This window comes from Bombina bombina, chromosome 4 (assembly GCF_027579735.1).
Source record: "Bombina bombina isolate aBomBom1 chromosome 4, aBomBom1.pri, whole genome shotgun sequence".
NCBI lineage: Eukaryota > Metazoa > Chordata > Amphibia > Anura > Bombinatoridae > Bombina > Bombina bombina.
Window position 1 is genome coordinate 648,949,435 of NC_069502.1, and position 22,641 is coordinate 648,972,075.

Genomic DNA, 22,641 nt, shown 5'->3' on the forward strand with positions numbered 1-22,641 from the left:
ATTACTTCTGGGATATTACTCCTCCCCAACAGGAAGTGCAAGAGGATTCACCCAGCAGAGCTGCATATAGCTCCTCCCCTCTACGTCACTCCCAGTCATTCTCTTGCACCCAACGACTAGATAGGATGTGTGAGAGGACTATGGTGATTATACTTAGTTTTATATCTTCAATCAAAAGTTTGTTATTTTAAAATAGCACCGGAGTGTGTTATTACCTCTCTGGCAGAGTTTGAAGAAGAATCTACCAGAGTTTTGCTATGATTTTAGCCGGAGTAGTTAAGATCATATTGCTGTTCTCGGCCATCTGAGGAGTGAGGTCAACTTCAGATCAGGGGACAGCGGGCAGATGAATCTGCATAGAGGTATGTAGCAGTTTTTATTTTCTGACAATGGAATTGATGAGAAAATCCTGCCATACCGATATAATGTCATGTATGTATACTTTACACTTCAGTATTCTGGGGAATGGTACTTCACTAGAATTACACTGTAAGAAATACATAAAGCTGTTTAATAACTAGAGATTATGTTTAACGTTTTTGCTGGAATGTAAAATCGTTTTCATTTGCTGAGGTACTGTGTGAATAAATGTTTGGGCACTATTTTTCCACTTGGCAGTTGCTTAATCTGTTTTTCTGACAGTTTCTGTTCTCCCTCACTGCTGTGTGTGAGGGGGAGGGGCCGTTTTTTGGCGCTTTTTCTATGCATCAAATATTTCAGTCAGCAACTCATTGTATTCCCTGCATGATCCAGTTCATCTCTACAGAGCTCAGGGGTCTTCAAAACTTATTTTGAGGGAGGTAATTTCTCTCAGCAGAGCTGTGAGAATTATAGTTTGACTGAGATAAAAAACGTTTATTCTGTAATTTGTTTCCTGCTTTCAGAATTTGTTATCTTTGCTAATGGAATTAAACCTTTGCTAAAGTTGTGTTGTTTACAAGGATTGAGGCTATAACTGTTTCAATTTATTAATTTTCAACTGTCATAGATCTTCTGTGCTTCTTAAAGGCACAGTACGTTTTAATATTATTCTAATTGAATTGTATTTCCAAGTTGCAAGTTTATTTGCTAGTGTGTTAAACATGTCTGATTCAGAGGATGATACCTGTGTCATTTGTTGCAATGCCAAAGTGGAGCCCAATAGAAATTTATGTACTAACTGTATTGATGCTACTTTAAATAAATGTCAATCTGTACAAATTGAACAAATTTCACCAAACAACGAGGGGAGAGTTATGCCGACTAACTCGCCTCACGTGTCAGTACCTACATCTCCCGCTCAGAGGGAGGTGCGTGATATTGTAGCGCCGAGTACATCTGGGCGGCCATTACAAATCACATTACAGGATATGGCTACTGTTATGACTGAGGTTTTGGCTAAATTACCAGAACTAAGAGGTAAGCGTGATCACTCTGGGGTGAGAACAGAGTGCGCTGATAATATTAGGGCCATGTCAGACACTGCGTCACAGGTGGCAGAACATGAGGACGGAGAACTTCATTCTGTGGGTGACGGTTCTGATCCAAACAGACTGGATTCAGATATTTCAAATTTTAAATTTAAACTGGAAAACCTCCGTGTATTACTAGGGGAGGTGTTAGCGGCTCTGAATGATTGTAACACAGTTGCAATACCAGAGAAAATGTGTAGGTTGGATAAATATTTTGCGGTACCGACGAGTACTGAGGTTTTTCCTATACCTAAGAGACTTACTGAAATTGTTACTAAGGAGTGGGATAGACCCGGTGTGCCGTTCTCACCCCCTCCGATATTTAGAAAAATGTTTCCAATAGACGCCACCACAAGGGACTTATGGCAAACGGTCCCTAAGGTGGAGGGAGCAGTTTCTACCTTAGCTAAGCGTACCACTATCCCGGTGGAGGATAGCTGTGCTTTTTCAGATCCAATGGATAAAAAGTTAGAGGGTTACCTTAAGAAAATGTTTGTTCAACAAGGTTTTATATTGCAACCCCTTGCATGCATTGCGCCGATCACGGCTGCAGCGGCATTCTGGATTGAGTCTCTGGAAGAGAACATTGGTTCAGCTACTCTGGACGACATTACGGACAGGCTTAGAGTCCTTAAACTATCTAATTCATTCATTTCGGAGGCCGTAGTACATCTTACTAAACTTACGGCGAAGAATTCAGGATTCGCCATTCAGGCACGCAGGGCGCTGTGGCTAAAATCCTGGTCAGCTGATGTTACTTCTAAGTCTAAATTGCTTAATATACCTTTCAAAGGGCAGACCTTATTCGGGCCCGGGTTGAAAGAGATTATCGCTGACATTACAGGAGGTAAAGGCCATGCCCTGCCTCAGGACAAAGCCAAAGCCAAGACTAGACAGTCTAATTTTCGTTCCTTTCGTAATTTCAAAGCAGGAGCAGCATCAACTTCCTCTGCACCAAAACAGGAAGGAGCTGTTGCTCGCTACAGACAAGGCTGGAAACCTAACCAGTCCTGGAACAAGGGCAAGCAGACTAGGAAACCTGCTGCTGCCCCTAAAACAGCATGAATTGAGGGCCCCCGATCCGGGATCGGATCTAGTGGGGGGCAGACTTCTCTCTTCGCCCAGGCTTGGGCAAGAGATGTTCAGGATCCCTGGGCGCTAGAGATAATATCTCAGGGATACCTTCTGGACTTCAAATACTCTCCTCCAAGAGAGAGATTTCATCTGTCAAGATTGTCAACAATCCAGACAAAGAAAGAGGCGTTTCTACGCTGCGTACAAGAGCTCTTGTTAATGGGAGTAATCCATCCAGTTCCACGATCGGAACAGGGACAGGGGTTTTACTCAAATCTGTTTGTGGTTCCCAAAAAAGAGGGAACTTTCAGACCAATCCTGGACTTAAAGATCCTAAACAAATTCCTAAGAGTTCCATCGTTCAAGATGGAGACTATTCGGACAATTTTACCTATGATCCAAGAGGGTCAATACATGACTACTGTAGATTTAAAAGATGCTTACCTTCACATACCGATTCACAAAGATCATTATCGGTACCTAAGGTTTGCCTTCCTAGACAGGCATTACCAGTTTGTGGCTCTTCCATTCGGATTGGCTACAGCTCCAAGAATCTTCACAAAGGTTCTGGGTGCTCTTCTGGCGGTACTAAGACCGCGGGGAATCTCGGTAGCTCCATACCTAGACGACATTCTGATACAAGCTTCAAGCTTTCAAACTGCCAAGTCTCATACAGAGTTAGTGCTGGCATTTCTAAGGTCACATGGATGGAAGGTGAACGAAAAGAAAAGTTCACTCGTTCCACTCACAAGAGTTCCCTTCCTGGGGACTCTTATAGATTCTGTAGAAATGAAGATTTACCTGACAGAGGACAGGCTAACAAGAATTCAAAGTGCTTGCCGCACCCTTCATTCCATTCAACACCCGTCAGTGGCTCAATGCATGGAGGTAATCGGCTTAATGGTAGCGGCAATGGACATAGTACCCTTTGCACGCTTACACCTCAGACCACTGCAACTGTGCATGCTAAGTCAGTGGAATGGGGATTACTCAGACTTATCCCCTTCTCTGAATCTGGATCAAGAGACCAGAAATTCTCTTCTATGGTGGCTTTCTCGGCCACATCTGTCCAGGGGGATGCCATTCAGCAGACCAGACTGGACAATTGTAACAACAGACGCCAGCCTTCTAGGTTGGGGTGCCGTCTGGAATTCTCTGAAGGCTCAGGGACAATGGAGTCAGGAGGAGAGTCTCCTGCCAATAAACATTCTGGAATTGAGAGCAGTTCTCAATGCCCTCCTGGCTTGGCCCCAGTTGACAACTCGGGGGTTCATCAGGTTTCAGTCGGACAACATCACGACTGTAGCTTACATCAACCATCAGGGAGGGACAAGAAGCTCCCTAGCTATGATGGAAGTATCAAAGATAATTTGCTGGGCAGAGTCTCACTCTTGCCACCTGTCAGCAATCCACATCCCGGGAGTGGAGAACTGGGAGGCGGATTTCTTAAGTCGTCAGACTTTTCATCCGGGGGAGTGGGAACTTCATCCGGAGGTCTTTGCCCAAATACTTCGACGTTGGGGCAAACCAGAGATAGATCTCATGGCGTCTCGACAGAACGCAAAGCTTCCTCGTTACGGGTCCAGATCCAGGGATCCAGGAGCAGTCCTGATAGATGCTCTGACAGCACCTTGGGACTTCAGGATGGCTTACGTGTTTCCACCCTTCCCGTTGCTTCCTCGATTGATTGCCAGAATCAAACAAGAGAGAGTATCAGTGATTCTAATAGCACCTGCGTGGCCACGCAGGACTTGGTATGCAGACCTGGTGGACATGTCATCCTGTCCACCTTGGTCTCTACCTCTGAAACAGGACCTTCTGATACAGGGTCCATTCAAACATCAAAATCTAACTTCTCTGAAGCTGACTGCTTGGAAATTGAACGCTTGATTTTATCAAGACGTGGATTTTCTGAGTCAGTTATTGATACCTTAATACAGGCTAGGAAACCTGTTACCAGAAAGATTTACCATAAGATATGGCGCAAATACCTATATTGGTGTGAATCCAAAGGTTACTCTTGGAGTAAGGTTAGGATTCCTAGGATATTGTCTTTTCTACAAGAAGGTTTAGAAAAGGGTTTATCTGCTAGTTCATTAAAGGGACAGATCTCAGCTCTGTCCATTCTGTTACACAAACGTCTGTCAGAAGTTCCTGGCGTCCAGGCTTTTTGTCAGGCTTTGGCCAGAATTAAGCCTGTGTTTAAAACTGTTGCTCCACCATGGAGTTTAAACCTTGTTCTTAATGTTTTACAGGGCGTTCCGTTTGAACCCCTTCATTCCATTGATATAAAGTTGTTATCTTGGAAAGTTCTATTTTTAATGGCTATTTCCTCGGCTCGAAGAGTCTCTGAATTATCAGCCTTACATTGTGATTCTCCTTATTTGATTTTTCATTCGGATAAGGTAGTCCTGCGTACTAAACCTGGGTTCTTACCTAAGGTAGTTACTAACAGGAATATCAATCAAGAGATTGTTGTTCCTTCTTTATGCCCAAATCCTTCTTCAAAGAAGGAACGTCTACTGCACAACCTGGATGTAGTCCGTGCTCTAAAATTTTACTTACAGGCAACTAAGGAATTTCTACAAACGTCTTCTCTGTTTGTCATTTACTCTGGGCAGAGGAGAGGTCAAAAAGCTTCCGCTACCTCTCTTTCTTTTTGGCTTCGTAGCATAATTCGTTTAGCTTATGAGACTGCTGGACAGCAGCCTCCTGAAAGAATTACAGCTCATTCTACTAGAGCTGTGGCTTCCACTTGGGCCTTCAAGAATGAGGCCTCTGTTGAACAGATTTGCAAGGCTGCAACTTGGTCTTCGCTTCATACTTTTTCCAAATTTTACAAATTTGACACTTTTGCTTCATCGGAGGCTATTTTTGGGAGAAAGGTTCTTTAGGCAGTGGTTCCTTCTGTATAAAGAGCCTGCCTATCCCTCCCGTCATCCGTGTACTTTTGCTTTGGTATTGGTATCCCAGAAGTAATGATGACCCGTGGACTGATCACACTTAACAGAAGAAAACATAATTTATGCTTACCTGATAAATTCCTTTCTTCTGTAGTGTGATCAGTCCACGGCCCGCCCTGTTTTTAAGGCAGGTAAATATTTTTTAATTTATACTCCAGTCACCACTTCACCCTTGGCTTTTCCTTTCTCGTTGGTCCTTGGTCGAATGACTGGGAGTGACGTAGAGGGGAGGAGCTATATGCAGCTCTGCTGGGTGAATCCTCTTGCACTTCCTGTTGGGGAGGAGTAATATCCCAGAAGTAATGATGACCCGTGGACTGATCACACTACAGAAGAAAGGAATTTATCAGGTAAGCATAAATTATGTTATTTATATTTGTTATATATTTGCTTAACATCAATGCATTGCTTATGCTTGCATGCCCCTTTAACATGACATAAAGGTTTGAATTTTAACTGCAATGCATTTAAAAGAGCATTACATTATAAACTACATAGATAGATATTGCCCATAATTAATGTATCACAATTATTATTATCGGTTATTTGTAGAGCGCCAGCAGATTCTGCAGCGCTATAATCATAGGCGGAATACAAGGAAGCATTTATAGGGATCAGATGGGTAGAGGGCCCTGCCACGAGTCACACTATTGTAGTCAGCTCCTAAGAAGGTGATCTATAAACAGCTGGGCTCTTAGGCTTACGTTTATAAGGGGGTTCAGGGGATAGCAATGGTAGAGAGGAACCGATATAAAGAAAGGTTAGTGTAGGTTGTATGAATCCCTGAAAAGTAGAGTATTTATTAACTGGAAGAAGGCTGAACTTTACTGTTGCTTTTCTAAGCAATATATAACCCAAAAGAATTGCTGTACGGTATCTAAATATAGTGACTTTATTCTAATTGTATCTGCTATTAAATCAGGCAAGCATTTTATCAAACCAACTCCTATATACATACTTTACCATTTCTGTGATTATTATTACTTTTTTATATATATATATATATATATATATATATATATATATATATATATATATATATATATATATATATATATATATATATATTATGTATGTATGTATACCCCCACACACAAACACTTATATTTCAAGTCTCTGTGTAGGTTTTGGGCATTCCTGATTGAGCTCCATTGTGTGTAGTAACTGCATTGAATTTGATACTTAACCTGTGACACAACTGTAAAATATTTCCTGAGCTGTCTGGACTCTTGATAAGTCCTTTAGCTAATTAAACAGATTTTTAACATTGAGTGGTCATTCGGTCAACAGCCAGCTGTGAATATGCTAAACCTCAGATGCCTCTGCTGCTTATTTTCGCAGTGATGTATCAGGCTTTGACTAAATGAATCATTGGCATAGCCAATGTTTACCCGGTTGCTATTATAACCCTTGTAGTCTGTTTTGCAAGTTGGGAAAGGTATGTTGGCATATTTCCGTTTACACAAGAGTTATATATTTCTGGTTAAGACTTGGAGCCTGATGATGAAAAACTTGCTGGCATTGAGATAGATTAAGCTTCTTTTTTTTTTCAAGGTTTATATTGTATTATGTCAGTTCTTAAAGGGACAGTTCACTCCAAAACGATCTCTCCTTTAATTTGTTCCCAATGATCCACTTTACCTGCTCTGAAAGTTTCTGGCCTAAGGTCCATGCCAGCAGAAGAAATTACACTCCCAGTGGGTTATAGAAGAGATACAGTAATAAAATGTTAATTTTACATTGTTCTCTCCAAGTATTGGTGATTGGTTTATGGGCAGATATAAGATAAAGAAGCAGGTATATTTGCACAATGTGATAAAGTCAACCCATTGTATTAGGTTGTGGCTTTAAAACACAAAATTCACTATTTAATATACATAAATAAACCTTAAAAAGCAAATGCATACATTTCATACTCTACTTTTGGTAAAAAAAAAAGTAATTGGAAACTCATTAAGGGAAAAACAATTTAACTGTATACTGTCCCTTTAAGCTAAAATTTGCTTTTCAATTCTGTTTTTTTTTTTTTTTTTTAAAGGGACCTTGCTGCACTGCACTGCTGAAACTTCGTAGTTAATGTTGCAAGAGTGGAAAGCGGGTTATTTTCCCTGAAACTTATTGTTGCCTAAATATACTATATTTAAAGTTCTTTCAGTTGCTAGTATTTTTGTTTGGTAGTACAATAGTCATACCGCCCAGATATGATACAAATAAAGAAAGATGTTCAATGTTTTGCAAACGATATTTATTTGGTTCAACACGGCCCTATTTTAATTTACAATTTTAAAGGTAATGTATATAAATAAAAATTGATACATAAATTCTGAACACCTTTCTCTTTTTTCTTTTTAGGAAACAAAAACTCAGTGTGTAAGAATTGCTACTAAAGGTAAGTTTGTTTTTCCATTTATTTTAAACTGCAGATATTATGAATTGGATTTGAATGTTTTATAGACTTTTTTTTTAATCCTGATAAATAAATTGAATCTTTCTTCCCTACCTGCATGTCTTTACCTATATAGTTTCCTGTGTTACGCTGCTGTTAATACACAGCACTATTATAGTGGTAGTAGGCAGCATTTGGGAGGAATGATGAATTTGATTCTGAAATGTTCTTTGCAGGCGCTTGTTCCTGCAGGCAGCTGGGGAGTTAGTAAAACGCTGGCAGCACTGATTTGATAGGCAGGATCATGTTTGCAATCTAAGTTGTGGAAAGAGGAATGTGCTGTTTTTAATCCTCAGTCTTATGTTAGAGCTTAAAGGGAAACACTAGTGAAAACAGTACATTTCAGTTGTGAATAGAATACATTTTCCTATATACTTACTTGTATTAGCAAAGATGTTTCTACTAAAGCTGTTGCAGTTTTAAGTGAGAGCTTTTACTGTGCATGCAGATGGGAAGAGTATCTAGATCCTCTATTCTACATGAAACCAGCATTTTAAATAGGGAGGGCTCCATTATCCTGTTAGTTTGATGCCCGTATGTATTATTACACACTCAAGTGTAAAGCTCGCCCGACCAATCGCATGAGAGAAGGGTCAGTCAATCACCCTAAGTGAGCGAGTTTGGGGTGGTTTGTACCTACCTGCAAGGGCTCTAGAGCAGCTTATACTGCTTTGTACATGGTGCCCCCCCATGTGTCTGCTCGGAGAGCCAGCAGTGCCGCCTTGTGCATTGGTTATGGCTATGTTTACAGTCTATAAGCCTCTGCTGGCACTCTGAGCAGGCCTATTGTGTACAATGCTGGTGCAAGAAGCATATTTAGAAATGCTGTGTGTGGACTTGCACACAAAAAGCTCACACTCAAACTGATAGGTTTTACTTGAAGCATTTTTGCTAATATACGCTTTATTGAAAAAGTACTTATATTCAGAAAAGCAATGCTTGAGTGTGCATTTCAGTTTTGTCTGGAATGTCCCTTTAATGATATAGAGGTGTCCATAAACAGTCTGTTGTTTTCTAGTAATTCCTAGCTGTTTCTGTATATATTTGGATTTATAATATACAGGATACACCACAGATTCTATAACGTATCTGAACATTTTAATAAAGAAAACCTCAGCAAGCAGTGTTTCCATTGGAGCAAAGGATTCTGTTTAAAAGATATCTTAATGACTTTCACAACACCTCACCTTTTTGCTGCCATTATCCATTTTAAACTAAACAAATATTTTTGTTTCATGATTCAGATAGAGAATACAATTTTACAACTTTCCAATTTACTTTTATTATCTAAATTGCTTCATTCTCTTGATATCCTCTGTTGAAGAAGCACCAAAGCACAAGGGATAGACAATAACATGAGGCATATATGTGCAGCCACCAATCAGCAGCTCCTGAGCCTACCTAGGTATGCTTTTAAACAAAGGATACCAAGAGAACAAAACAAATTAGATAATAGAAGCAATTTGAAAATGTGTTTATAATTGCATGGTCTGAATCATGAAAGAAAATGTGGGTTTCATGCCCCTTTAAAGAAAAACTTATAACAAATGCAAATATATATATTTTCCCTTATAAGTCATAAATGTGCATTGCAAAATTGTGTACATGGGTGACTACAAGAGATTTGCTTTTTAGTATATGTATAGATATGAATAGACTTTAGAACAGGATTAAAGGCCTTGGGTTATTTATCTTTGAATCCTGTGATGTAGCTCAATCATATGACATTCGCTCTAAGCAGAATAAATCTTGTTTCATCATGAAGAGAGAAAAGGGTTTGTAGTTCAGAATCATTAGAGACTCATTCTCCAGTTTTATTTTTACACCATATATTTCATAATTACATCGTTTTTTTTTTTTCCTGGTGACTGACGTTTTTGATTCCAGCAGTGGTAAACAAGAAGAGCCTAAATGAATGTAGAGAAGAAAAAAACAATCTTAAGAGGTCTAGTGCTCTCTTGTTATATTCAGAAGAGTATAATTAGGGCAGGGAAGCATGCTGATGTGTTTTTCATCTACAACATGGATTTAGTGCTGCATCATGGCAAGAAAAACACTCTTCTGGTGTCAATTACTTGTGAGAAAATAATGATATTAAAAAGAGGCTGGCTAGCTGATACCAAGATAGAGTTTATTTATCTGTCCACAGGCCAATCATCCCATAGGTTTTCCCATCTTGCTGATGAAATAAATTACTGCATTTCTATGGAATCTGTGATCTGTATCTTAAATAAGTTGGTCTATAACTGTTAGAAATATTATGGCGTTGGTTATGATCGATCAGCAATTGGTCTTTTATTTGCTGCTTTTCTTTTGCCCAACCCGAGGTGTGTACATTTTCTGGCCTTGACATCCTTTATTCATTTTTCACCAGCCTCTGGGGAGAGAGTGGTTAAGGAGAAGTGTAATATGTGGTAAGGGAGATTCTCACTTTCATCAGTCAGAGCTTTTAGATACTTAATGTTGCATATGAAAAGCACACATTTAAATGTTTTGCATGGAAAAGATTGTTTTAAAAAAAAAAAAAAATCTGTTCAGAAATCTGTTTTATACTGAACTATTTATTATCACTTTGTGATAGGGATATGTTTCACAGCTTTTTGTGGTGGATAGGAACAAACATGTCTGAGAAACCTTTTTAACAATATAGAGTAAAAACAAAATACACTCAACATTTAAATTTAACTTTTTCTCATGCTCCCTGTTGAGAATAAGCCATTACTCCCTGTTCAGGGATTTATCAATGATGTCATCTTCTAAGCACACGTTCATTATCTCACGTTATCCATGCTGTACTGGCATTTTATTATATATGTTCCTTATTTATTCTCCCCCACCAATTTATTTCAATGAAAATTGTGGGTTTTCCTATTCTGAGAATTGGAAGTGAACACTGCAGACTTCACAAGTCTAACCCTTCTCCATACAGTATCTGTCCTCAGCAGGGGGGGTGCTAGAAAAGAGTAAATTTTTACTAACACAATGACAGTGGCCAGCCTTGTCTCCTCCAATACCGAAAAAAAAGGTATGAGATGAATTGAGATGAATCACTCCAAGGAGAGGTCTGTCTATGCTAATTCCTCTTGAGGTTACAGTCCAAACGTTTGTAACCGCAGTATGAAAAACAGACAAAAGAGCAGCGCTTTTGTGATTCAGATAGAGCATGGAATTTTAAACAACTTTCTAATTTACTCCTATTATCACATTTTCTTTGTTCTCTTGCTATCTTTATTTGAAAAAGAATGCATCTGTTTGTTTTTTTGGTTCAGTACTCTGGACAGCACTTTTTTATTGGTGGATGAATTTATCCACCAATCAGCAAGAACAACCCAGGTTGTTCTCCAAAAATGGGCCGGCATCTAAACTTACATTCTTGTATTTCAAATAAAGATGCCTAGTGAATGAAGAAAAGTTGATAATAGGAGTAAATTAGAAAGTTGCTTAAAATTTTCTACTCTATCCAAAACACGAAAGAAAAAAATTGGGTTCAGTGTCCCTTTAAATAGTCCTCCCACTTTATTATTATTATCAGGTATTTGTAGAGCGCCAACAGATTCCGCACTTCCCCTATCCCCTAGTCATTCTGCCAAGGGAACAAGGAAAAGTAGGAGAAACATCAGGGTATAAAGGTGCCAGAAGAAGTAATATATAAAAAAGGAGCCGCCCATCAAAAAAAAAATTACGTTGGGAAAACTATACTCAAGCTCCAGAGGACAATGAGTGAATAACGAAGAGGCGGACGCTATTCTGAGGGCACCACAGGCTGCAAAACATTTCTCCCAAAAGCTGCATCATACTTGTAAAATTTAGAAAAAGTGTAAGGAGGACCAGGTAGCCGCCTTACAAATCTAATCCATAGAGGCTTCATTCTTAAAAGCCCAGGAGGAAGCCACTGCTCTAGTGAAATGAGCTGTTATCCTCCCAGGAGGCTGTCGCCCCGCTGTCTCATAAGCTAAGCGGATGACACTCCTCAACCAGAAAGATTGGGAAGTCTTAGTAGCCTTCTGCCCCTTACACTTCCCTGTATAGATGACAAAGAGGAAGATTGTCTGAGTTCCTTAGTAGCTTGAAGATAGAACTTCAAGGCACGGACCACATCCAGATTATGAAGCAAGTGTTCCTTCGCTGAAGAAGGATTAGGACACAAGGAAGGAACAATAATTTCTTGATTAATGTTACGGTCCGACACCAACTTAGGGAGGAACCCTAATTTAGTATGTAAAACCACCTTATAAGCATGGTAACAAGATAAGGGGAGTCACATTGCAAAGCAGAAATCTCAGAAACTCTGCACGCAGAGGCAATAGCCAGCAAAAAAAAAAAAAGAACCTTCCAAGAAAAAAATGTAATGTCAACAATATGCATAGGCTCAAATGAAGCCTGCTGCAAGACACTAAGAGCAAGATTTAGGCTCCAAGGCGGAGCCCCAGATCTAAACCCAGGTCTGATCCTAGTCAGAACCTTAATTGAGGACTGCACTTCCGGAAGCTCAGTCAATCTCTTGTGCAGTAACACAGATGGGGCTGATATCTGTCCCTTCAGGGAACTAGCAGATAGACCCTTCTCCAGTCCATCCTGGAGAACAGATAAAATTCTGGCAACCTTAACCTTATGCCAGGAAAACACAAGTACAAGTCCGTCCTCCATACTTTATGGTAGATACGACGAGTAACTGGCTTACGAGCTTGAGAATAATTTTTTAAAAGTAGGCAAGGGGGAATAAGAAGTTCCTATTCTTTCCCATTCGTTACTAATAATGTTCGCCATCTTAACTGGCACAGGAAAAGTCAGGGGGACCTTTGTGTCTTCATAAACCTTGTCTAATTTAGGGATTTTAGGTTCCTCTGGTAGTGTAGCCTCTGGAACCTCTAGCATAGACAGAACCTCCTTTAATAAAAAAACGTAGATGCTCAATTTTAAATCTAAAGGAGGGTTCCTCCGCTGAAGGAGATTTAGAAACTGAAGTCTCCGACTCAGAAAGTTCACCCTCTGAAGCTTCAGAGGTCAACCCCTTCTCGGATAGCTAGGACATAGTATATAAATCCAACAAATATTTAGATGACTCTAGGTCAGGATAACTATGACAATACAATCAGACACAGCTGATTGTAACTGCGCGGTAAAGTCCGCCGGAAAAAAGCCCCCTCCAGGTGGAGGATAAGTTGAGTAAATGGGAACTGCATGTGGAGCGGGTAAAGTAGAAAGGGTAGTAATGTCTCGGGACCCAGATTCCTGAGAGGTAGACGACTGAGAGGGGTTAATAACGCTATGAGTATTAGCAGGCTTGTCTCCCTTCTTAGACTTTATAACAGTGCTTAGGCAAATGGAACAAGATTGAGCAGGCGGGCAAACCACAGCCTCCTCACAATAAAAACAGGAATTTTTTATTCGTACAGAAGGAGCGGAACCTTCTAATGTAGTATCAGAGTCCTCAATACCTAAGATATATTCACAGAAGGAGAGACAAAAAGTAAACACTTTTATTTCAAAAATGGCACCTTTATAATCCCAATGGCTAAGGCACTCACCACCTCCTAGACCCAGACAGCTAACAGTGAGAACGCTCTCCTTAGGAGTGATGTCTGCAGCAGGATCTAAGGAAATTAAAAGACCCGGACATGTGGAGCGTATGACAGGACTTCCCCTGCTATGAAAAATGCGCTAAGTGAAACCTGTTTGTTCCAAGCCAAAAGCAAACCGTCTATGAGCCCAAAAAACTCTCACATTAAAGAAGTTATTAATAACCCCTATCTGTTCAAAAAATCTCCCTGAAGGAGACCCTTGATCCTATCGTGGCATAAATGAGCCACACTGTGACCCTGTATAGCAAAAGTGTATATATAAAACGGTCTTACCCTCCAGGATCCATGCTGTGGAACAGACACAGCCTCTCAATTGTGACAGTCTTGCAGCGACGCTTCTGACATAGACTTGAATGTGTAACAGCAAGCAGTGAAACTCGTCAACACTAATTGCTCAGGAGTTGTTACGCGACAGTCTGGATGGGTTCGCAGAAAAACTTTCCCTGCATCTCCAGACTCTAACTTTTATCAATTCTCTCACTGAGAGGTTGTCATGATTACTTAAAACTCCAGTCCTTTCTTGAAGGGAACATACCCATTACAGGACTATCCAAAATCTTCTGACACTTTTCTGCCACCTCCTATAGTGATGAAAGGCAATGAAAGGAATGAAGTCGTGGACTCTCCCTGCCTTATGTAAGGAAAACATAATTTTTGCTTCCCAGATATATTCCTTTCCTTCCTGGCAGGGAGAGTCCACAACCCCGCCCATAATTTGTTTTTTGAGGGGCGGCTCCCTTTTTATGTTATTTCTTCTGACACCTTTATACCCTGATGTTTCTCCTACTTTTCCTTGTTACCTCTGCAGAATGACTGGGGGATAGGCGAAGTGGCAGGGATATTTAAGCCTTTGGCTGGAGTGTCTTTGCCTTCTCCTGGTGGCCAGGTGTTGTATTTCCCAACAGTAAGGAATGAAGTCGTGGACTCTCCCTGCCTTATGGAAGGAAAGAGATCGCCTCCAAACCTAGATAAATTGGTATAAAAAGAATAAACTAAAGAATACAATATCTGTTTATATATGAATAAACGTAATATGTGTGTATGTAAACTGTCAAAAATACTATTTATTTATGACAAATATATGAAGTATTAAAAATCAATAAAATTACAATTAAAAGGATGCCAGCATTGGTTGCTATAAAATAGCAATTAACATAGATAACCTTGAATAAAAACAACAATACCAAGTCTGGTTTGGCTAATAAAGCATGTGGTGGGGAGGGATTGGCCTATGAAAACCAATTTAGACAGCATAGGTTGGTATATTTATTGCAGCACTATAGAAAAGTTTGTAATAACGGGATGTTTTATGTCCCTTTAATCCCTTGAGCGCTAACGACGGCTCTGAGCCGTCACAAATTGTCTGTTAGGTGCTAACAACGGCTAGAGCCCTCGCTAGCACTCTCGCACCTTGAGGGAGATCTGGGGGCTCCCACCCGCTTCTACCCCGGCGATCTGGCGCAACTTTATTTTAAAAAATACAATAGACCATATAGGGAAATGGGGCATGCTGCATAGAAGACTGTATCTCAGGCATCTAAGCAGCTACAGACCCCCCCAAGACCGTTGTAAGGGTAATCGCCTAACCTTGCAAACAGTATAAGTCTTGGGGATCTGGAAAAAAAATAAAAAAGTAATAAAATATATATATATTTAATAAAATAAAACCCCCTCAAATCCAGCTTAGCACCCAGGTGGGAAAGTGCTTAGCACTCAAAGGGTTAAATAGTGTAGACACAACAGCAAACAACTGCAACATAATGTTCTTCTGAATAAGGAAAAAAAAATCTATTTATTACTCCTATACTCCATTTTAATGATCACCAAAATCTTCATTCATCCCCTGCACCACTAATGTAACAAACAGTAGTCTAGTTCCTGCTCCGTGTGAGGAAAATTGATAACATAAGTATAATTTAATCATTGGTTTCTTCCCTCACTATTATTGTTTCGATGTATAGTGTTTTCCAATCCTAGTTCTAGACCCGTACTAATCTCCCTGTGCTGAGCCATGAATCTCTTTGTCTCCTGCTCTTTAAAGTGTGCATATAATTACGTTAATGCTAAACCTTCTCTATAGCACAGGGGCACTGGCTGTCACTGGAAAACTTACAACTTTGATCATTTCTCCATAGTCCCCGGTCTGTGTGCAGTTTCCTTGTCAAATACTATTCTAATTAGTGTTCAGTGTGTCGCTATGTATTTAGCTCACTGGTCTCTCTGAGACGTATCTTTCCTACAAATATTGATCAACCACTTTTTTCATCAATATTAAATGAATAAGGGTCACAGAATGTTAAAGCAAATTCCAATCATATCTTCGTGCAGAGACAATATTTAGAGCAGTACTGTCGACTATTTTTTTTCAATTAGTCAACACTGGTAAATAGCGAATAAAGTTTTCTATTATTGAGGGTAAATGTGTCATGTTAAGTATTTTTTTGTAGATTATGAAAAGAAGGGAGAATCGGGGGGGGGGAATATCCTCCTGTTCTGGGAGGTTTTATTGGCTTAGAAAGCTACTAGTTTGAGGACTGCTTCTTGCAAAGAAGGGATTGTAAGGATACAAATAGAAATAACAGGCGCATTTAGGAAGGTGCGTGAGTTTGTGTGCACACTTTTTTTTTTTTTTTTTAAAGATTATAAGTTTCACTTGTCAAATAAGAGACATTAAATAATAATTAATAACCAACAATCCTGCAGTTTACATTCTTTATTGATTTTTTTTTCCTGACGAATACTCCTGAAAATAGTGCTTGTTCCACTTCCTCCCAGAGGCGTTCTCTAATTTATTTTATATGTAGCTTGTTTGCAGTTCAGTACTATTTACTGACCCATACACTATCCATATGTAAAAAAAATGTTTTTAAAGGACTAGTCAGCACTCCTGAATATCAGCATAAATGCGTGCATAATGTAAAATGAATCATTTAGAGCTTAAAGGGACATGAAACCCAATTTTTTTCTTTTGTGATTTAGAAAGAGCATGTCATTTTAAACAACTTTCTAATTTACTTCTATTATCTAATTTGCTTCATTCTCTTGATATCACTTGCTGAAAAGCATATCTAGATATGCTCAGTAGCTGCTGATTGGTTGCTGCACATAAAGGCCTTGTGTGATTGGCTCACACATGTGCATTGCTATTTCTTCAACAAAGGATATCTAAAGAATTGAGCAAATTAGATAATAGAAGTAAATTGGAAAGTTGTTTAAAATTGCATGCCCTATCTGAATCATGAAAGTTTAATTTTGACTAGACTGTCCCTTTAAACTGATTGAAATCCGCCTTCCCGGGTCATGTGGGTGAAGTTGCCTAATGAAAACTGCATATACGTATATGCAGTATTCCTCCTCTGCGCATGCGCAAACTGAAGTAATGATACGTGATGTCCCCTACAAAATACGATCACGCTTTGGTGGAGCAGTGCACATAAGAGTGTGCATTGCCCACATAAGCAGAAAATTTGCCCTCATGGTGGACAAGAGTGATCGAGTGGCTGGCATTCTGCAGGAATGTGCATAATGCTGGTTTGGGTTCCAGACACAGAAGGGCTTAAGTACAATGTGCAATTTAAATGAGTTTAACCTCAGTAATAAACCGTTATTGTGTTTATTGTGTAATAAGTAACCAAGAGCAGGACTTGGAAGATATATATTGTAAGACAAATGTTCCTTGGAGAGTGGCATAAATAACAAGTAAAGATTTTGTGTGGGAGTCAAGTGATCTTGCACAAGGGGGCAGATCATGTGTGTGTGCGTGAGGGGTTGTCACTGTAGCGCGCATGCGCAGATCGCAGACAAACATGCAAAATAGCTAACATCTGATTGGCTGCAAAAACTTGCCAATCACTGTGAGTACATCCTCCTCTGGATGTTGGCGGTTGGAAGTTAAAAGTAAGTTTTCACAAAATAGATTCATCATTTTTTTTATGAAACTTCAAATATATCCTACTTTATATTCGCTATGCACTGGTAAAATAATTAGCTTTTGTTATAGTCAGTAATTGAGTGGTCCTTTAATGTTTCTTTAAAGGGCTAATAAAGTTTTGTTTTATATATACATGATATTTATAAATAATTAAAGGACCGTTAAACACATTTCATGCACCTCCCTCTAATCATTGGTCCTGCCATTTTAGAACCTAGGTTTCACTGCAGACATCTGAAGGAGCTTTGCTTCACATGTGCGAACACATATCAGCACTGGAATGTAGTAGGGCTGGGCGATATGGGTGAGAAAAAAAATCGCGATTTTAATAAAAATTACTATTATACCTTAATTTTTCAATAAAACGTTTATTTAACACTACAGAATCTTTCTGTACAGTACATGTTTCTCAATGTCCAATACACTCTTGGAGCATAAAAATACAAACCACAAAATAGTTAAAATAAAATAAAATTAGCTAGTGCTTTGGTTATATAGTAGAAACGTTTATTTAACTGTACACTACAGAATCTTACTGTACATGTTTCTCAATGTCTAATACACTCTTGGAGCATAACAATACAAACCACAAAAGAAGTTATTTTAAAAAAAAAAAATCAGTAAGGCACTATAAATTATTTGTACACTACTCACTTTATTGCTCACAACTTTGAGCTGTCCCACCACCACACCACCGCTTGACCACCCCCACACTACCGCTTGACCATTCCCACACTACCGCTTGACCATCCCCACACCACTCCCAGATGACTCCCACATACTCTTCAATCTCTTAAAAAAATGGCTGTTTTGCAGGCCTTCTCAGGTACGGCCACGGACGCACACTGGTCCGCCTCTCATCCTCCCTCTACGCCTCGGTTTTCAGGACGATCTGAAGACTTTTTTTTTTTTTTTTTTAATTGCGTACTCTCACGGTTTAAAACCACATCCGCGATTAATCGTGCAGACCTAGAATGTAGTGAAAGCTAGATTTCAACATGGCGGCACCTATAACCATAGAGGGATGAGAATTACCTTAATTCTATGCGCATAAAATGTATTTTAAGAGATTTTAAAATGTTTAATAAAAAAAAACTGCAATTTTTATTTTTTTTATTTTTCTTTTTCATAGCAGTTTCACACCTTGAAACCCTCTTAAAAATTAATAAATCTATGCACACTGACCTAGGCATTCGCTGTGTAAAGGGATACTAAACCCAATTATTTTTCTTTCATGATTCAAATAGAGCTTGTAATTTTAAGCAACTTTCTAATTTATTCCTATTAACAATTGCTTGCAATATTTTTCAATTTGATTTCTATATGCTTTTCCCTGTTACTCATCTCTCCTTCATAACAATTAACACTTTACTCCATAATATTCTGTCATTCATGTAAAAGACTAATAGCTTACAAAGTTGATTTCCCCCCAAAAAATGACATTAGAAATGCAAAAAAAAATAAAAAAAATAAAAAAAGGTCACGTTCACCCTGACAAAAATAAAATAAAAATGGCTAAACAAAAAGCCTAAAACCTGGGGGGTTGGAGGGGCAGCAGTATTCTGAGTTCCTAGGGCAACACAAAACCTAAATACGCCACTGAGTAGCATGTGTAACAATGTTGTAAGAGAAACCGTTAGTGCAACGCTGCTAAAGGCAGTTGTGAATGAAAGCAGAGAACAGCCATAGCTCTTCCTTCAATTTCTACTACTGCACACACTGATAGGATACCTCCTATCCACCTATAGATAAAGTTTGTGTTCAATCTTCTATTTTAAACAATATTACTAACTATTCAGATCCAAAAATCACAGTTCTACCCAGCACACAGCGGTCCATGCAAGCTGACCAGGAGGTCTACTTAATCCTCCACATTCATATCAGAATACAATAGTGGTGGCAGCAAGATGAAGGGACATTCTCCTGAAACGTCGCTGTTTGTTGTATTGCTGTACTAGTGGTGCTACCACCACTATTGTATTCTGACTAACTATTCCGATGTCATGCTCACTAACTTGGCTTATCCTAGAATTTTACCATAGAGTGACTAAGGCTAATTGACTCTAAAGCTTGATGCATGATTAAGGAAGTTTTACTTCCGAAACGTCGCTATCTGTTCCTGTGTGATACCTAAATAAAAGGTTTTATTCTGCTGTCACTCTCCTGTGGATTTTTGACTCTAAAGCTCTACAGGTTGCTTTTATAACATTGATACACACATCTGCTGCTATACTGAGCTCAATACATGTATGCCCTCATTGAAAGACGCCAAGATTTAACAAAGGAGCACATAAGAGGTTACTCCAAATGTGAATTTGTACCCACGCTTACCTTCATACGATCTAGTTTGGTACTGACCGATGTTAAAGCTCAAGGTGCAACGGTTACAAGTTGCACTATCTGTCAAAGTCTGAATAAAAATTGTGATGAGAGAAAAAAAAAAACGCGCACACGCCACTGTGAACGTAGATCGTGTGCGCTCTGTTTGCAATTTTCTCTCATCACAGCTTTCCTAGGATTCGTTACCAATCGCTTAATTCAATCCAGGAGCTGCCACGTCAGAGCGATCTAGGATTCCCACACACACGCTACTAAGGGATACAAGTACTGAATAAATATTGGCTCCATGGTAGAAGACCTATACACAAAAGTAGAGCTTTTTGGCAAAGCACAACTCTGTTTACAGAAGGAAAAAAAGCTTTCATAGAAAAGAACACAGTCATGTTTTGGAGTTGCTTTGATGCCTCTAGTACTGGGTGCCTGGAATATATGCAGGGCACAATGAAATCAGAAGACTATCAATGCATTTTGGAGCGAAACGTAATGACCCGAAACATACCTCAGAACTCATCCAAGATGGGATGAGAAGAAAACATTGGACTGTTCTGAAGTGGCCTTCAAAGAGTCCAGATCGGAATCCCATTGAACATCTGTGGAAAGAGCTGAAACTCTGTTGGGAAAATGCACGCATCAAACCTGAGAGAACTGTAGCAGTTTGCTCAAGAAGAGTGGGCCAAAATCCCAGTCGAAAAGTTTAAAAATCTTATTCAGAGCTACAGAAAGTGCCAGATTGCAGTTATTGTCTCCATAAGCTGTGAGGTGAAATATTAGGTTGAGTACCATGACGTTCTCATTTGTTTTACTGTTTAAAATCAAAAGTGATGTTTCTGTTCAATTGAAATAAAGCATGGCAGATATCAGAAAAAATTGTGCGTTTTTCTTAAAAAAAATATATAAAAAAGTGGAAGGGTACCAATACTTTCGGCCATGTGTAGTTTTTAACAGTGGAATATACTGTATATATATATATATATATATATATTTATATTTATTTTAACAAAGAATAAGGTGACTATTTAAGTATCCAGGCAGTGTTAGGCAAATTAAGTGTGTTTTCAAGTGTTATAATTTATGATTCTCATTATTTTATTTAAACTTAGGCATTTTTTACATTACAGATAAACTACATTTTATTTCATATTCTTTATTAAATGAACAGTTTTCACAACATGATATCCAAGTTACTAATTTATATAGGGCCAGATTACAAGTGGAGCGCAAACGTTTGCGTGTGAGAGATAAGGGGTTTATCGCAAGTGTTTGCGATTGTCAGGCTTATCGCTCGTATTACGAGTTGAAAGTAAAAGTAATAGCTTGAGCGACATCACGATTTATGCTAGTATGATTACCACAACTTCAGAGCTCTGTACCGACATTCAAGGGGTCCACTCCTGGGTCAATAGAACTGTGGCGTGAATCCAAGCATATTTCTTAGTTCTATTGACCCTGGAGTGGACCCCTTGAATGTCGGTAAAGGTTTATATCTGCTACTACTAACCCCTCTGAGTACTCTGAATGTTTTCATACTTGTCACCAACCTCTACTTGTATTGAATACTTACGACACCTATAGGTCTGCTACCCTTTACTTGATGTGTAATGGTCCCTGACTCTATTGAATATGATTAGGGTCCATCTGCCTTAACATGTCTTTTCCCACATTATTAGTGTAATTTTCCCAGTCCCTCTTTACAATAGAAGCTCTTGCGTTCATAGCCAGTATTAATGGTCTAGCTACGATCTTTTTCTTTATCCTAATCTATATATACACTTTAAACACTATTTGTGCATATTTCTAACACATGTTTCATTTTAGAAGTTTTGTTGTTATATAGTTCTATTATATGATATATAGATAACTATCTCACTTATTCTAGCTTGTAGTTGTTATTCTAGCTATAATATATAGCTCATTTGTATTTTTATTTGTCACATTATATACCAAAATACCATCAAATATATGTATAAATCCACAGAAGAAGGCAGCACCTTGCAGTATAAAAATATCTTTATTTCCACATTCCATGGGGGAATATGTGAGTGCGCACATGATGTTCTAAATTAGTCTTTTTGCGCATGTTGTGTTAGCGCAAGAGCAAAAACAGTTTACTTTCAACTCATAATATGAGCAGAACCCGACACACGTAAAAAATGTACTTCTAGCGCAATTAACTCTTGAGCGGGAGCAATAGTTAGAGCTCCACTTGTAATCTGGCCCATAATCTGTTAATAGTAACAAAATGTTAATGCATAGATTTTATTTAGTACATATAAAAAATGTCATGACATTTCAGTGCTTATAATAACAGCTTTATCAAATATTTAAATGTTTCTACAATGCATCAATGCTTAGTCCAAATATTTATAGATAAGATAAAAGATTTAATATAACACATTAGGCCTACATTTTGTTCTATATACTAAACAAAAGCTATGTTATATGTATTTTTGGATTTTACAAGTCTGAAGTTAATTTTTGATACTTGAGCAAAAGTCTAGGGTGCGCCAACACATGCATGTTGACTAGTGCAGGTGCACTGAATTCCTATATACTTTTATGGGGGGGGGGTTGCAGTCAAATTAACCCCTTAAGGACCAAAGACATACAGGGTATGTCCTACAAAAAATGGCAGTTAGTGACCAAGGGCGTACCCTGTACATCCTCAGGGGTATCAAACGGTGGAAGCAATCCTAATCGCTTCCAACCACTTTCAAGGTGTTGCAGCGATGCCTCGGTATTAAGGCATCACTGTAATATTTTTTTTGTAGCCACCAATGCAGAGAGAGACACTCTGTGGCCCTCTCTGCATCGGGCATTGATGGTGCCGATTGTTGGTGGGTGGGAGCAGCAGCAG

The 22,641-nt window shown here is 38.9% G+C and overlaps 1 protein-coding gene across 6 annotated transcripts in view; it reads left to right on the forward strand.

Moving 5' to 3' along the window:
• PTPRK (protein tyrosine phosphatase receptor type K) overlaps positions 1-22,641 on the forward strand; it is an 865,926-nt gene that overhangs the window by 651,597 nt on the left and 191,688 nt on the right. For all 6 annotated transcript variants that reach the window (XM_053710702.1, XM_053710703.1, XM_053710705.1 and 3 more), the window contains exon 13: positions 7,841-7,877. In XM_053710702.1, the coding sequence (XP_053566677.1) occupies positions 7,841-7,877 (37 nt within the window). The remainder of the gene's footprint in view (positions 1-7,840; positions 7,878-22,641) is intronic.